General features: G+C 41.8%; 1 protein-coding gene across 2 annotated transcripts in view; it reads right to left on the bottom strand.

Annotated features, from left to right (window-relative positions):
* CA10 (carbonic anhydrase 10) overlaps window positions 1–15,688 on the bottom strand; it is a 192,750-nt gene extending 177,062 nt beyond the window's left edge. Inside the window, exons 1-2 of one of the 2 annotated variants that reach the window (XM_061455427.1) lie at window positions 15,457–15,688; window positions 14,338–14,834 (exon numbers count right to left, since the gene is read on the bottom strand). In XM_061455427.1, the coding sequence (XP_061311411.1) occupies window positions 14,338–14,398 (61 nt within the window). In that variant the 5' untranslated portion in view covers window positions 14,399–14,834; window positions 15,457–15,688. Of the gene's footprint in view, window positions 1–14,337; window positions 14,933–15,456 lie in introns of those variants that run through there. The other variant, XM_061455426.1, reaches the window with a different exon arrangement.
* Window positions 15,689–16,018: the final 330 nt, after the last annotated feature.

Raw genomic sequence — 16,018 nt, 5'->3', positions numbered from 1 at the left:
ATGTCTTTGGGATTGCTAGTCAGATCCCACCAGTTCCAAATCAGAGTAATAAAGAAGCCAAAATGAGAATTCTTATCTGCTAGTTGGATTTCTGCATCTCTCATATAGAAAGTTAATTCCACTCTGGCATAATGCCCTTCCAATTTGCACATCAAACTGCTGCCTCTTCAGACAAAGATACATTCAAGTTGAGAAAGCTTAAACATAACGTCTATATATCTATGCTATTTAAAGGGTGTCATCACTGCAGACAGGACAAAAAGAAGAGCTAAGCATTATAGAGAAAGTGACCTCAAGGGAAAACAAACATACCTCAGGTGACACATGTAAATGGAGGTGGGAAATGAAGTGTTACAGATATACAGGTTTAGTGTCCAGCACTAAGATGTTTATGCAAAAGGAAAAAGATGTCAACTATGACACTACCAAAGCACAAATATGTCAAGTATGAAACAAACACAGGCATTTTAGCCAATCTGTGAGAAAACGGCACATACTGGACTTCGCTAAATTAGAAGTATTACACCAATGTATTTGTGACTCTACTGCTACAGCACTCAAAACACACAGAGACTGAAAACTGCTCATGAATAGCACAGTAAGTTCCAAGCTTCTAAGAGCTTACTTCAGTAACATGGTCTGTTTCCCAACATTTTTGCAGTCCTTGGAGAGGTGTAGATCCAGATTTAATGAGCAATGCATGCCATCTGTTAATATTGCCTTTAAGAGCAACTGAGAAGAAAAAAGCAATACCAAGAGTGTGAGAGATCGCAGAAGCTGTAAAAAAATGGACCATGGATAATAGGGTTCTCTGTGTACAACTGCTGTAAAACCAAATCTCCCCCAGATGAGCAAACTACATGTTTATTTTGTAACTGTTAAAATATTTACGTCAGTCTTGAACCTGGATTACAACCATGCAATAAACATTGAAGTTAACAGAGCTAGCGAGCTCTGATCAAAAGCCAAACTCAGCAAAATGGCACATGCCAGGGCCTGATCCTGCACACTCATGCTGTGGGCTAGCTCCCATCTCTAACAAACTAGATCTTTTGAGTTATGCTGATTTATGTAAATACAGTACTTGGCTGCTTATTACTTTACACTCAGGCCAAGTAGGTAAAAACTGCTATCATTCAATTACAGTAGTATTTCTTACTTACTCGGTGGGTTTATAACTAACTGCTTCAGATGCTAGACAGTAGACAGTCAAGCCCCTGGTCACTGAAGTCTCTGAACAGAGAAAGCTTAAGTCTGACAGCATAGTACATTTTCATCCACTGGCTAGGGCAACCTAACATAACTCTGTGAAGCCATTCAGCCGGCAGTCACAAATACATTATAAGCATACAGAGAAACTACCTGAGGTCTCTCTTCTCAGTAGATGCTTCATTTGTTTGCAGTGTGAACCTGATTAGGTAGGAGTAACAGCTCAGCGGCTGGCCTAAGTGCTAGCTAAAGATCAAGGTACTGTTTTCCATCCTACAGTGGACCTTTAATTTAGACTCAGATCCAAATCATCTGCAACATGCAGCTGAAGCTTCAAAGCCTGTCTGTGAAGCTGCAAACACTAACTCCCTTATGTTTCAAGTTTAATTAGCATCTAGTTCTCACAAATTAGTCTTCTGTAGAACGTGACCTGAGGACAGGACTCGTGTTTAGCTGGTATCAGTTATTTCTATCATAAACAAGAAATGAAGCAACTTTTTCCTTCCAGTTTCACAGTCACTACTGTCATTGATCTATTCACCTCAGTAAGCGTTACTGCTATTTTCTCTTAGACAGTAAACTCTGATTTACTATAGAATAAGGACTGTATTTCCTGATAGCTGGCAGGACAATAACTTCATCTTTTTCATCCAGTCATATACATTTCAGTCTTACATTAATATTTTCTTCTTCCTCCTCAAGCAAGCTCCGAGAAATCACAAAAAATCCACTTAAATGCTTTGGGTTTACTTCCATAGTCCCAGTTTTATTTGAATACAATACTAAATCTGGAGGGAAAGAAATAACTGGAGGTCCATAGTTTGCATCATGAGTTATCTTTGGCCTACTTTAGCCTACATAGCTTTGTGACAAGAACAGATGTAAAAGGTCCTTGCAGTCCTTAATCAAGACATACTATTACTGAGATAACAGAAGGCAAACGAATAAGCTAGCTCTCCAGGATGCAGAAACAGAGATGGCTGCATGAAATAAAGGGTTTATTTGAATCACTGGAATTCCCTGAGAGGGTTTAGGTCAATTATAAAGTTAAAGCCACATTATCTTGCTGTATGTTAGTATAAACATGTAGAATACATTTGTAGTAATATAATAATCATAAAATTTTATGACACGTGACCCTTTAAATCAGAAATGCATTATTTTTCAATGCTTCAAAGGGGTTATTAATTTATACAAATTACAAATACAGCTTACTGCCCTTTCCCAAGCAGATTAATGCAAGCGCAGTTAAAATACGTAAGTGTACTTTCCTTTGATTCTTCCACAACTGCAATGAATACAAAAGTAATGAATTTCTGCTTGTTTACAGCATATAATGACAGAAATCAAAACCAATTCAGAGCAAGACATAATCAGATGATAATTCAAGCGTGCTTTCTATTAAAGAGGTAGTCACACAGCAGTTTGAACAAACACCAAAACCTAGATGTTCAGAGCTAGCCTGTTGTCATTATTTATTTAATCAAACTCACTTCTTCTTCTTACAGAAGATGTAAGGCATTGCCTATGTCCACACCAATTGTGTAGGCACCAGGCACTCAACTCCTTTCATCAAAGGAAATAATTTTTAAAAGACAATTCTACATTCTTCTAGAACTCAAAATCAAACACTTTTCTTTCAAATTTCTCTCTTTAATTTTAGAATGGATTATTTCACTAAATTACAAGCACCTGAAAGCCAAAATTATTACAGTTTGCAACCTTAAGCACAGATGTGGTAAATAGAGCCCAAAACACTTACATGAGGGCCTCCATCCCTCTCTTCACAAATATAAAGTTATCCACTCAGGTTAAATGCCCCCAGAACTCTCCCAGATATAACCACATTCTAATTTCTTTCATCTGCTGTTCCCTGTCTCTTAACTTCCATGTCTTCCATACCATACTGATGGAGGCCTGTTAAAACTCTCTTTGTGCATCTTGTCTACAGATCCCTGCTGAAAAAAACACTAAACTGTTGTGCTCAAAGTCTCCTCATGTCTCAGTAGATGGATGAACTGTTTCTTCATTTCTTTCCTCTTTTTTTTTTTCTTCATAGATTGATTTTTATTTTTTTTTAATCTGGGGAAAACCTTACACCTGCACAGAAATTAAGTACAGAAATTATGTCTAACTGTGCTAGATCTCTGGGAATAGCTCAAGCCCTGATACACCAAATACTGCACCAGTTTAGAAAACACAATTTCCCAAAAGCTTGAACAGCCATTTTGTTTTGGAGCACATCTTCAAATGTCAGTAAATCCATTTGAGGGGACAACCAACACTGTTAATGGCATATGGACTGAAGGGAGTTAGTGCCTGTTTTGACAGTTACGGACAGTGGCCACCACTTCTAGCAACAATGTAAAGATAAGATTTCTCTTGTTCATATTTGAGTTTCTACTAATGCCAGCTCTATTTATACATAGTAAAGCTTCTTTATCCACATCCATTTAAAATGATACACATTTTTACTGTGCTATAGAATAGTATGAAGAAAAAGTATGACTTTCACTTCCATTCAAGAACAGCTAAGAACTCAAAGAGCAGCAAGTAATGGGATACTGCTAACACCAAACATCAAGAAAGATAGTTAAAACCATTACAAATCCATATCTCTCAGTGACTTACCTATCTATAGGTTCGGTCAATTTAAAAGATCTAGGAACAGGGGTTTAGTGGATTAGTAACAACAGACCATTAATCTCTACAGCCTCAATTTTAATCCAGCAATAACCAAAGTGATTGAAAATCATTCTGACCACATGACTAGTAAAGCTCCTAAGCACGGTTCTCTCACATACCTGAATCCCAGCAGCAGAGGTCACAGAGTGCTTCTAATGGGACTGTTTACCAAGAAACCACTGCTTAATACTTAACTAAACACCAACATTTTTGGCAGGGTAATTCCACTGCACACTACATCCCTGAACTAAGTGCCTATTTGAAGATTTTATTTTACACTTTATTTCAGCCTATATTAGCAAAGTTGGGGTTTGGTTTTTTTTTCCTGGCAAAATATCCAAAATAAACTTTTGCAAAACAAATACTTTTGTGTTTCTACATAAGATCTTAAATAAACATGTGGGAATTGATGACTGTCATTCCAAGCAAATGCCAGGAGATTATTTCTGTGCAGTTTATATAATACCAGTGAATGTTATATCCAAACCACTTAAGAGTTTTAAAAATAATGCAGTAGCATTATGTGATATACTCTGTTTTTTATATAAGTATGTTCTATTTCAAAGACTTTAAGTTCTGGAGTATTCAGTGACTAGAATCAAGTCACAGGTGCTCAGTAACGTGATGATACTATGTGATTGAGACACACTTCATCATTCAGTCCCCCACAACAGTTAGCAGGGTATCAGTAAAGAAGCCATTGAAAAGGAGACCTTTCAAAAAGGATTTAAATCCATCTGTTGTTTACTGTGGTCTGAATCTAAGTCATATGTTCTTTTTCAAGAGCATTAAAAGGAAGATGTTGACTACCTTGTCAGATATGCTCTTTTGTTACTGCAAAGACAACAAGTAGTTAAAAAGACAGTAGACACAGAAGGTCCCAGTTACACACAGTAAGGAACTAAAAATAGGTGAGTTACAAGCATGAGTTATGAGAGTTACTTGCTGCTGTTTGTGAAGCATCAAATAGAGCCAAAGAAAGACAATGGCTGGAGGGGAGAAAAGAGAGAGTTTGCAGGCTCTATGCCTTTTGGTAGACACTGCCCAAATATATAAATATATAGTAAATGTAGAACTTTGTTCAGGCATTTTATAAATAGTGCAGAAGTGGAACAGAAGTTCACATCTGTAAAGCACTGTGTATTACCACTCATCTCTTGCTGTTTCGCTTTCTCTGTCCTTTGTTTTGTTTACCTCAGTTCAGGGGAAATCTGCTTCCTGCTGTGACAAATGGTGTCTGTTTCATTCAGGGCATCCATGAAGTGAGAATTAACAAAGAACAATCCAACCCAAACCATCATGTGAAAACCATCCTCTATGAAACATGAGGCAGGCTTAAGTACTGCACTCTGAGGCACTTATTTGTTCGTCACAGTCATAATAAATCCACAAAGAGGCCAAATGACTGAATGTCAATAACTTCAGCATTTAAAAATAAATAATTATTAAAAAACTTACAAAAAAAACCAACAAACTAACAAAAATCCTCCACACATTCATGGAGGAACCTTGTGTGGGTCTGAATTTAAACTTAGTTTCATATTAGCTTCTGAAAACCAATCTAAGTTAAACACTAATTTATAGAACTCTTAAATATACCATAACTATACCTCATGATAACTTCACTCTTATTACTATGAAGAGAAAAAATACCTTGTAATACACAGGCAGAGGGAGAAGGAGGGATCCAACCTCTGAGAGGATAACACCAGACCCCACTCGGTGACCCTTCACTTCCTGGGAAGCCAAACGAGTTTAAGCACAGGATAAATCTACCTGAGGCAAACTGCACGAAGACAAGAGGCAAGGGAGCAGAAATGACCACGAACTCACTGCTCAGCTGGGCTTCAAGTTCTGGGGGTTTAAAAACAGTTGGGTTATGTTTCCTGGGGCCAGACTGCCAGGTTCCATCATCCACTGAAGCTGTCGAGTGTCCCCAGCTGCAGCCATGCCCTCTCCAGTCACAAACGCAAAGGCAGGTTAGCAGGTAGCTCACAGACACCACTGTCTGATGATGTGAGGAGTTTGTGAAGGCAGGCAGTGCCACAAGGGCCGTCACCTTCCTGTGGGACACAGCTGGTGCAGGTCAGCCACTTTCCCGCCATCGGCAGGCAGGGCTGTGGTGAGGAAGCACGTCCTCAGGTGAGGACGCCAGGTCTGCGGTCAGTCCAGTCAGTGAGGTAAGGAGCAGCAGGGCACAAGGGTAAGGGCAGGTGAGGGGCTGAAGTTAAAGGCAGATTAGAGCCGTTGAGGCAACAGAGATGGCTTCTCAGTTCTCTGCACAGCCTGACCTAAGGCTACGCAGCTGTGCAGGACCAGGGCCGACACGGATGGAGCAGCCAGACCCTCGGGTAGAGGATGAAGCTGTAGAGCTTGTAGACTCATTCCAGAACCTTCCTGCCATGGTGGGAAGCCCCCACTGACCCTAGCGCCATGATGGCCTCGTGCTCCTTCATTTCAGTGAGGTGAGTCCGTGTCATACCCTGACCAGAAACAAGGTATAAGAGTAATCCTAGTGTTGCAAGGCAGAAATGAGAGTAAAATTAGATTGTAATTACTTAAATTGCTGCTGGGTGACCTTTCACTTGACTTTTTGCCTCAGTTTCTCCATTTGTTAGAGTGTGGCCAACACCGTCTGTTCCTGCAAACTGCTCCAAGTTCTGCCTCTGAAATTCATCCTTTCTTCCATTTTGACTGAAACACAGCACAAAGCTCTTCTCATTCATACCTTTCATTCCTAGAAGAATCCAGACCACACAATTCCATTCAGAGAAATCTCCTGCCAGTAGCTGTTCACACTCCCTCAAGCAGGATTAGGACCAGTGTAAGGTAAATCAAACACAATTTCTTTCCAGCAGCAGCAGCTCTTCCCTTCCATAACTGCAGCTTCCCACATGTGAAATTAATGGTATTCCACCTATATATGAGGAAATAGCTCATTCTCCACAAAGGTTTGCTTTTAGGGGACACTACTGAAGTACTGTTATCTTTTTCTGCCAGCAAGTACAAATCTACAGCACTTTTTCCCCAAAGTAAGTTTCTTTTCTTTGCCACAATAGCAAACACAAATGAATGGTCTTTTTAGCAGCTTAAGTATGTCACCTTGCCAAACAAAACTGAGCTGTGGCAGCAGCAATCCTTCCTGACCTGCTCCTTCAGTGACCCAAGCGCCATCCCACCAGGAGGACAGCTATCAGGCAGACTTTGCTGGAGGACACAGTCATTCCAACATCACTTCAAACAGTGCAGTTTTCCATCGTCACACATAGGAACAGACCTTTCCTATTACTCATTATCTTTTAGCATTAATAAGGCAAATGCTGTAGCAGTCCTGCTGTGCTAGTCTTTCTATCCATGGCAGAACAGAAAAGCTCCATTCTGATGACGATTCTTGAAGCAGAACAGGGCACTATAGTAGTTAACAGTAGGAAAGAACTGAAATTGGAAACAACCCACAAAATTGACAAGATTATTTTTCAAACCCTATGTTTCCCTTTAAATCTATCTATTCAAACACTACTTCCAAAGCTAGAGATCTCACACATTTAGAGGGGAAAAAAAGGATAACGTTGCTTAGCTTCCTCCTCCCTCCATGTGCTTAGAAACCACTTTAGGCCACCAGTCAGTGCAGAACTCTGTTCCATACTTAAAAGCCAGATGACAAACACAGTATTCTGAGCTTGATCAAATTAAGCACTAATGATACAAGGAGGAAGAAAGAACGTTGAAATGAACAGAAAAGTGCATTCTAATTAGTTATTTGTGAATTACAGCTGCTGTGATATTTTTCTGGCAATAGTATTACAAAAGATAAAACTGTGGGGCATTAAAGTTTAATACTAATTTTACTACAGAAATATAAATGTTACATATCCATGAATTTAAACCAGAAATGTTTTCATATGGAAAAATACATCAAACAATGAAAGCATTTATTCTCCTTAGTTCTGGCAGTTGCTTTCAGTATAATATAGATGTCTGAACTGATCACCTTTCATTTTTCAAGATGGATAAAAGAAAATTGAATATTTTTGAGCTGTAATGCTAGCTAGGCTGTACCTGGCACTCCCCAGGAGCACCAAGACTTGCTAGCTAAAGCTTTTCTCATTGTCAAGCTTTAATTTTTTGCAATTTGTAAGGCCCAAACCTCATTGACACTAACATTTGTAACAGTTTTGGAGTTCCAAGGTCTTTTACGGTTGGTGTAAATATAGGTTGCCTTATGATTTCTTACCTTAACTATCAACAGCTAAGCACTGTATGAAAATGTTTCCCATAGTGACAAGTAAGTTTAGACTTATGGCCACCCAGTACTTGTCTACATCACCAGAAGGCTACAATACCACACAGAATATAGGTCTAGAATGTTTCAGTCCTCTATTTTTATGACAATAATAACTTTCTATTTCAGGAAATTCCATTAAAAGACCCATGATATCTTCTTAACCATCACTGATTAAACCAGTAGTAAAATACTCTACTACTTTGAATTCAACTGTAAAACAGGTCAGGCTCCTAAGTGGCAGATTATTATCCTTTAAAAAAAAAATTTCCTACTTATTTACCATTAATGTTTCAATTTATCTATCACAATGATTTTTATTTTTTATTTTTGCTAACTGGTATTCTCCACTGTATGGACCAGTGGTTTTGTACTTTCTGACGGCATTAGAATGGAAATGCACTATATAGTGTTGCCTCTAAACAAGTCATTTAGAAGCTTATTCCTTCCAACATGATGTATAGTTAAGATAAACAAGACAGAAGCAAAATAACACTTAGCACAGTATGTCAGCGCTGTCCATAACTGTCATCTAGTTTTGTCTGATGCTTGAGCTAGTAATGAGATAATGATAAAACAGTTTTATATAGTCTTCTATTAACAGCCCAGATGGGCCAATCATCCACTTCAGTCTTTGCCACGTTAAGTTTAGCCACAAACAATCAGTAACGAGGAAAATGGCAGCTCCCTCCTCAGCTAAATTACAACCTTTCAACCAAGAAAGAGAGAGATACTTAGACCAATGGCAACAAATAAGCAAAACAGCCTTTTAGGGTAAGCAGGAATTCTTTGCTCATTGCTATACAAGGAATACTGACAATGCCAATGGAAAGCCATTTCAACCCTTGCTGAATTTAAAATCTAGCTGTTGTAGATTTAAAAACTGAAACCTTCCCAAGAATATCAAGGGCAAAACTTCTCTAGAACATCAGTGGTATCTGAAAGATTTAAAGACTACCCTTTAATTGAGAATGCTTATTTGATTTGGGGGTTTATTCCTGGCTTTAATAATTTTGTCTTGGAGGCTTGGAATCTAGTTCCAAGTGCATTAACAAGGAGGCAACACAACAAGGCAAAGAGGCCCCTTTGAAAACTGGGTATCTTCATCACTGAGATTTGGAAAAGAATAGCAGTGATTACCAGTTTCTTTCCATCAGTTTATTGGATGGAAAATATCTCAGCATAACATGTGCTAAACTATTCATAAATGTTCCCTTCTACTACCTTTATATAAACTAAAAATGTGTGTTGTCTTGGTATGTTAGCACCTATCTGGTCATGCTGTAGCTGTAAAACTAACAATAAAAATAGAATGATGAAAAATACAGGACGCACGCAAAAAAAAAAAAAAGGTAAAGCAGACTTTTATAGGAGACTGCAAGGCTATTTCCACAGAATTTATTTTAAAGCAGAAACATCTTCACACCTTTTGAAAAGGCAGGAACATATCTGAAGTGAAAAAAACATTCAAGTGATAAGGCACTGAGTCTGGATCCAACCTATTGCCTCCATCCTGAGTATGAATCTGAGGAGGATTGAATCCACGTGGATTTTTGGTAACATCAATAAACTCCACGCAGGCATGAAGGTTTGCCCACACACACGAAGCTGTGAAGATGGGATAGAGCAGGCAAGAATACTGTAATGGATTGGATGCCAAAAGCTCTCCGTTACCACATGCACCAGGCTGCATATTATAACTTCCTACATGCCCAGTGATCACTTACATATATATATATATATATATATATATATATATCTGTACTATGAATAATTCCTTCCCCTAGAATGTTACATTTCTTTCTTACAAGTGCCAGAAAAAGCTATTTATGTGACACTATTTGAGAATAATTAACTTGGTTTCAAGTTTGGTCTAATTATTGTTAGTTACTAATGGACATTAGAGCTTTGATATTCTTCTGTATAGAGCCTTGATATTCTTCTCTACTGCAACACTACTTTAGCTTAAATTATCTCAGGTTGTACAATGCTAGGAGCAGAAGAGTTATCAGACCTTGCAGACCATCATTCAACATATAATTCAAGCCCTGGCATAATTTAGAGTTCCTATAGGACAAGTCTGTGTTATGCCACGTAATAAGAGCTCAGAGACTGTAGGAGCAGCAAGACAGAAAATGAAGGGCAATTGTGCTCCAAATACACTCGTAGTCCTCAGTGCCAGGAGATGCTACATCAGATGCTCAATACACAGTGGAATTCCTTGATAGACAGAATATTTTTTATGCCATCTTAGCTGTTCATGATGCATGGTTTATGATCCCTGTGTGCTGCCAAACAGGCCAAAGAAGTCACATCATAACAGGGATCTGCCCCTATGTGACTTGAGTACAATGGCAAAGGATGAAAATATTTCCAAATAAAGAGAGAGCTGTAGGGATTGGATGTATTAGTCCCCACAAGCCAAAAGAGCAAAAGGTACTGTGTCATTTCATAGAAAGCCACTAACATGTTGAATATTCAGGTTTTATAAATCATTGTGTTGCTAGATTAACAGAAAATGTACATAGAAACCTTCTTAATCAGTGCCCATGACAGCAACATTTTGTTATTTAAATTAAGTATCCTGCAAGGGTTTGAAAACAGCATCCTGATTTTTTTTTCTTGAAATTAACTGTTAAAATCTAGAATCACAAAAAAATTGCTCATGGTTTATAGAAATGACTATGCAAGCAAAGGTGGCAGCCATTATGGAATCAACGACATCCCACCTGAGGACAACACTCACGCTAATTAATCTTTGGTGGTATTATTATCCAAGAAGGAAATTAGGGACACCATACCATCAACTGTTAGAATTTCTGTATAAACAGTATGATCCCAGTGCCATGATTATCTGCATCTTCAAATGAACAACCACCAGAGAAGTCTTATTTCAGCATTCTGTCTAGAGGACATCTTCACATCCACTACCCTGTGTTCCCTCTATGCTGTGAAATCATTAAAAGGAACAAAATCTCAAACATCATAACACAAATCATGACTATTTTTCCTCAGAGACTACAACTTAAAGGAATATATATACATCGTGACTTTGAGGGAAAGAGAAGGTTTTCATTTCTTTCTAAAGGATAGAAATTGTTTTTGTGGTCCTTCAATCTGTTCTTATTTCTCATCTGCATCTGCACAGAGAAACTAGATTCTTCTTTTAAACAAGCAATTTCAAGTAGCAAAAGCCTTAAGTCGGTATGCCAAGAAAACAAAAATACTTTACAAAGTTCACAGATAAATTCTTTCCCAAACACAAGAACCAGTATTAAAAAACATATCTATTCCTAAATCTCAGTATCATTTCTTCCAAACCAAGCAATCCATCATACACCCAGGTAACTGACTGATAAAAAATCTGTTAGATATAAAATATTTTGAAAATATATATATGCCTCTTTTTAATAGGTGAAATTACTCTCCATATACAGTCTCACAAAAATGAATGCATGTGAGAGACACCAAAAAGCCAATTGTACAACTTCATTATTTATTTTAAATAAGAAACACAGCATTAGTGCTACATTCAGCATAATTTATATTTAAACGGCATGTAAACACATACCAAAAGACGTGACATAACACTGAACCTATGTTTAATAAATAAGTTTACTACTAATAATAAACTAACTGAATAGTCTATTCAGTTCAGTGACTGACATCATCCCTTTGAACAGCAGCCCTTAACAGGCCCTAATCCAAATAACCCTTGGAATTAGTAGGAGGGTCATCACAGGTTTAAACAGGCACTGAATCAAGCGGTTACTGATGTTCAGGAAAGATCCATGCTCAGACCAGTCTTGTCTCTTCATAGCTGAAATAACTGACTTAATAAGAAAGAAAAAAAAAAAGCTACCACACTCCTTAATTCACCTGCCTGTAATTTGCAGCAGTGTGCTCAACTTGGTGGGGTTTTAAGTTACATGTTGAATGAATGACCAGTGCTGAAGTGCTAAAAATACGCAGTTTCTGGAATCCAGTGTTGAGGCAAACCTTAACAGGCTTCATTACACCTTCTCTTACTTACACCATTATCCACACACCACAGCTAGATAATATGCTACAAAGGACAGTGTAAAAAGGATGACAGAGGAAAGATACAAAGCATTAGTGCCAGTCAGATATCTACAGATCTTAATCCTTTTTACCAAGATGACAAAAACTGATTCCTAATAAAAATCCCTAGGGAAAAAAAATAAAAGAAGGCTAAAACCAGCACACATCCTCTGTGTGGTTAAAACTAAAACATTTGAAACCACAGCTTCACCCACACAGCAAAAGCATCCCACTTAATCACTTTATTCCCCCCCCCAAAAGAACAAGAAAAAAAAAAAAAGAGAAAAAACTGAGATCGGTATCAGTCTGCTCTTAGTGCTAGAGGGAGACGGAGAGCAAGCGAGGAGAGCCCCTGCAGGACTGACCCCACCATTGGTTTCAGAAGCCTGGGTTCCCATGTCTGCAGATGAGGGAAGGAGGGGGGAGATAAGGAAGCACTGGCAGCTAAGTGTGTGGCATAAGGACCTGCACAGAATGGGACAGATTCTCTCTGTCTCCGGAAATTACTGTCACAATGGCCAAGAAAGCGATGAACTTCATTTTGCCATTCTCACTGTGGTACTTTAAGAAGCGCCTAATTTGAAGGGAACTGGACAGGTGGCATGTCATGCTGAGCTAAATAGATAAGTGTGAGATTTAAATGACAAGAGGCAGCAGGTTTTGATGTTCTAAAGAGTGAGAAAGTGAATTATTCTGGTGGTACCAATGGGCACAAGTGGAAGGTCAGCCTGGGGTGTTGCCAGTGTCACCCGGGTGCCTGATACCAGATCGTGCAAGTCTGTAGGAATAAAAGAAGGGCTGGCATACCCTGCGGGCTGATAGCAATGCTATTTGCTCTGGAATAAGAAAGTCTGGGGGCAGGTGCAGGCATCACAAATTAACATAGATGCCGCCACCCCAAATGTTAGCGTACATGTTGCCAGCCGAAAGGCTGCGAGGTCAGCTCAGCCAGGAAGCTGCAGAAAGCGCAGTGGGGGCAGGCGCTGCCAGGGTGAGATGCTGCTGGTGCTGCTGGCTGGGGTTTGCAGCAGGGAGATGGCCCAGGCCAATCTGCATCATCCCAAGGGAGCTATGGAGCTTCCTCTCCCTAAGCATCTCCAGACTGGACACTGAGATGCCCTCTGGGACCCTTTACCTCCCCCTGGCAGCACCATGCATGCGTTGCTTGTGTTCCCATTTCTGGACTTATGCAATGGCTCGAGGGCAGAGCAGCCTGCAGAGAAGCAGAGCAGCAGGAGATGCAGGCAGCCAGCATCCCCATGGGGCTCCCTGAAGTGTCCCAAACTAGAAAACTGGCCACCTCCCCACTCCTGCCTCCTGCAACATAATTATTCCAGCATGACCGACGTGACAAATTAACAAGGCAGCCAGGGCTTTTGCAGTAGAAGGGAGTGTTTTCCCCAAGAATAAATTGTTCCAATCCTTTATGCTAGAAACCCAGCTGTGCCTGTTCATTAATTGGACAAGCTCTGGTGGCAACTGAAATTATCCAACTTCTACATACAGGAGGAGAGGGAGATCTTTGTAAGTAAAAATAAGAAGCCTAAAGCTGGCATCCCAGCCACCAAGGAGTTCTTTGAATGGGGCTATTTATGTTTTTTAAATTCATTTTCAGAGCACAGCCACAGTTAAGCTCCTTTTAAAAAGCAGAGGCATGTTCTTCAGTGTTATTCCTCCCTTTGCAGATCCTGAACCGTGGCACCAGAACATGACAGCTCCGCCAGTGAATCGTAAACCTTGTAAGATCTACAGATCAGCCAAGTTCAGGAACTTCAGGAGCTACAAAATTCTGGGTTTGCTGCAGTGTTGCAATTAACTATCACTATCAGGTACGTTAGGAATCACAAGCTTCTGCTTAATCACTACACTCTGGTTATTTATTACAACCAATGTATCGTAATGACTACACAGGTATTGGAATGGGGGGGGAATTGATGTTTGTTGATTTCTGTCACGACCCACTCACATCGCTCACGTATTTCAACTCCTGTTTTGATCTGGGTTTACCTGTACCTCTTGCCCCTAGGAAGGGGAAGCCTGGGAAGCTCATGGTATTCCCCCCCCAGCTCCCCGCTGCCCTTTCTGGGCTAGCTGCGTACCTGAAATGCAGACGATGAAATTCGCTTGCAGAAGAAAAAGCACCTCCCAAACAATTTCCATCCTCCGATTCTCATGCCAAGTGCATCCCTCAGCGAAAAAAAATAACAAAGATCAATATCGCAGTTTGAACGATCCCAGCAAATTTCCTTTCGGACTTGCAGACTGTATTCCCCAGATGTGCTGACAACACATGTCCGAGCTCTCTCTCTGCACGGCTCAGGCGAGATCCCTTCCTTTCCTTTGCCCTCCAAAAAACACCACGAAGCCAACTGCCAGCACCGGGCTCTTCCTCCACAAGCGAGAAAAAAATCCACCACGTTTCCCAACACGACATAGACCACAAACCCCAACCGATCCGGTCCGGAGAGTCTCTATTCCAGGGCGCCCAGGTCCAAGTTACCCCCGAACTCCGCACGTCTCAGCGGGGCAGTGCCAGCAGGCCTGGGGAAGAGGAGGGCGGGATGGATGGATAGAAGGGGGGGCTCCTCTCCTGCTGCTACAGAATGAGCGGAAAGAGATTAATGCCCGCGCTGCACCGCACCGCACCCCGCCCGCCCCCGCGGCGCGGCGCACGCAGCACCGGCTCCCCCTAACCCCGCCGGGGGCTCTGCCGGCCCCGCCAGCCGCGGCGGTTTCCGGTACGCGACTGCAGGGGTCGTGCTTGCCCCACGCACGGAGCCGCCCTGCCCCGGCCGGGATGGCCCCGCAGCGCCGCGGGCACGGCTCCGCGGGAACGGCCCCGGGGGTTGCGGTACATCGGTACATCATCGGTACAGCGGCGGTCGCGTCCCCCAGCATCCCAAGTGCCGGAGCCCGCAAGCAGCGGGGGATCGCGTGCGTGGCCGGCTCCGCTGAGAATACCAGTATTGAAAAAAAAACTTGTTTAAACAAGAAGAAAAACAGCCCCAAAGTTCTCGCGGGGGCGGTGGTGTGAAGGGCAGCGAGGGTATACAGCGCGGAGTTGGCGAAGTACTTGCGCTGCAATGCCAGCTACCGGCATTCCCCAATCCACAGCACTTCTGCAGAGACACCCCCAAGGAAGAAAAAAAAGAAAAAAAAAAAAAAGGAAAAAAAAAAAAGACGTGTCGGTGCCAGTTTTGGGGCTATCTCTTACTCACCCCAAATCCTCCTGCTCTGGATTTTCCTCAGCTCATGGGATCAGCCCGCAGTCCCAAACCAATCGAGGTCACGCTCCGAGCCGCTCAGCTGTGAGGAGGTGCCATAGCTCCCGGCGCTGCCCCCTCCTCCCCAATCGCGGCTACTTCGCCATTTCCCGAGCAGGGGTCGGTGCTGCGGGCGGCAGCGCGGGGCTCGGCGCGGCGGCGCGCACGGACGCGGGATCGCGCGCGGAGGCGGGTCCTGGGCGGGCGGCGGCGGGGCCGCACCGCGGCGGGGGAGCTGCGGCTGGGACCGGGCGGAGGGAGCCGGGAGAGGGAGGAGAGGAAAACCCAGGCGGGCGTCTTGGCTGTATCTGCCCAGGCACATTCCGGAGCTGGGCTCACTTTGTTTAAAATGTGGATCCAATTTTATTATTCTTTTCCCTCCTAAAAACGCGGGCACCGGGCGCGGGAGAGGCCGGGGTGCCCTTTTCGCGGAAAGGGAAACAGGGTGCAGAAAGGCAGCGCCGGCGGACTGAGGGGTTGGCCAGGCTGTAGCACCCTGCGGGGTGGCCTCGTCTGC

The sequence above is a fragment of the Pezoporus flaviventris genome, unplaced genomic scaffold (genome assembly GCF_033815535.1).
Source record: "Pezoporus flaviventris isolate CSIRO_AGI_PZ_B2104156 unplaced genomic scaffold, CSIRO_AGI_Pfla_v1 ptg000020l, whole genome shotgun sequence".
Lineage (NCBI taxonomy): Eukaryota > Metazoa > Chordata > Aves > Psittaciformes > Psittacidae > Pezoporus > Pezoporus flaviventris.
The sequence above is the reverse complement of the archived record's forward strand: the minus strand, read 5'-3'. Positions and strand labels throughout refer to the sequence as shown.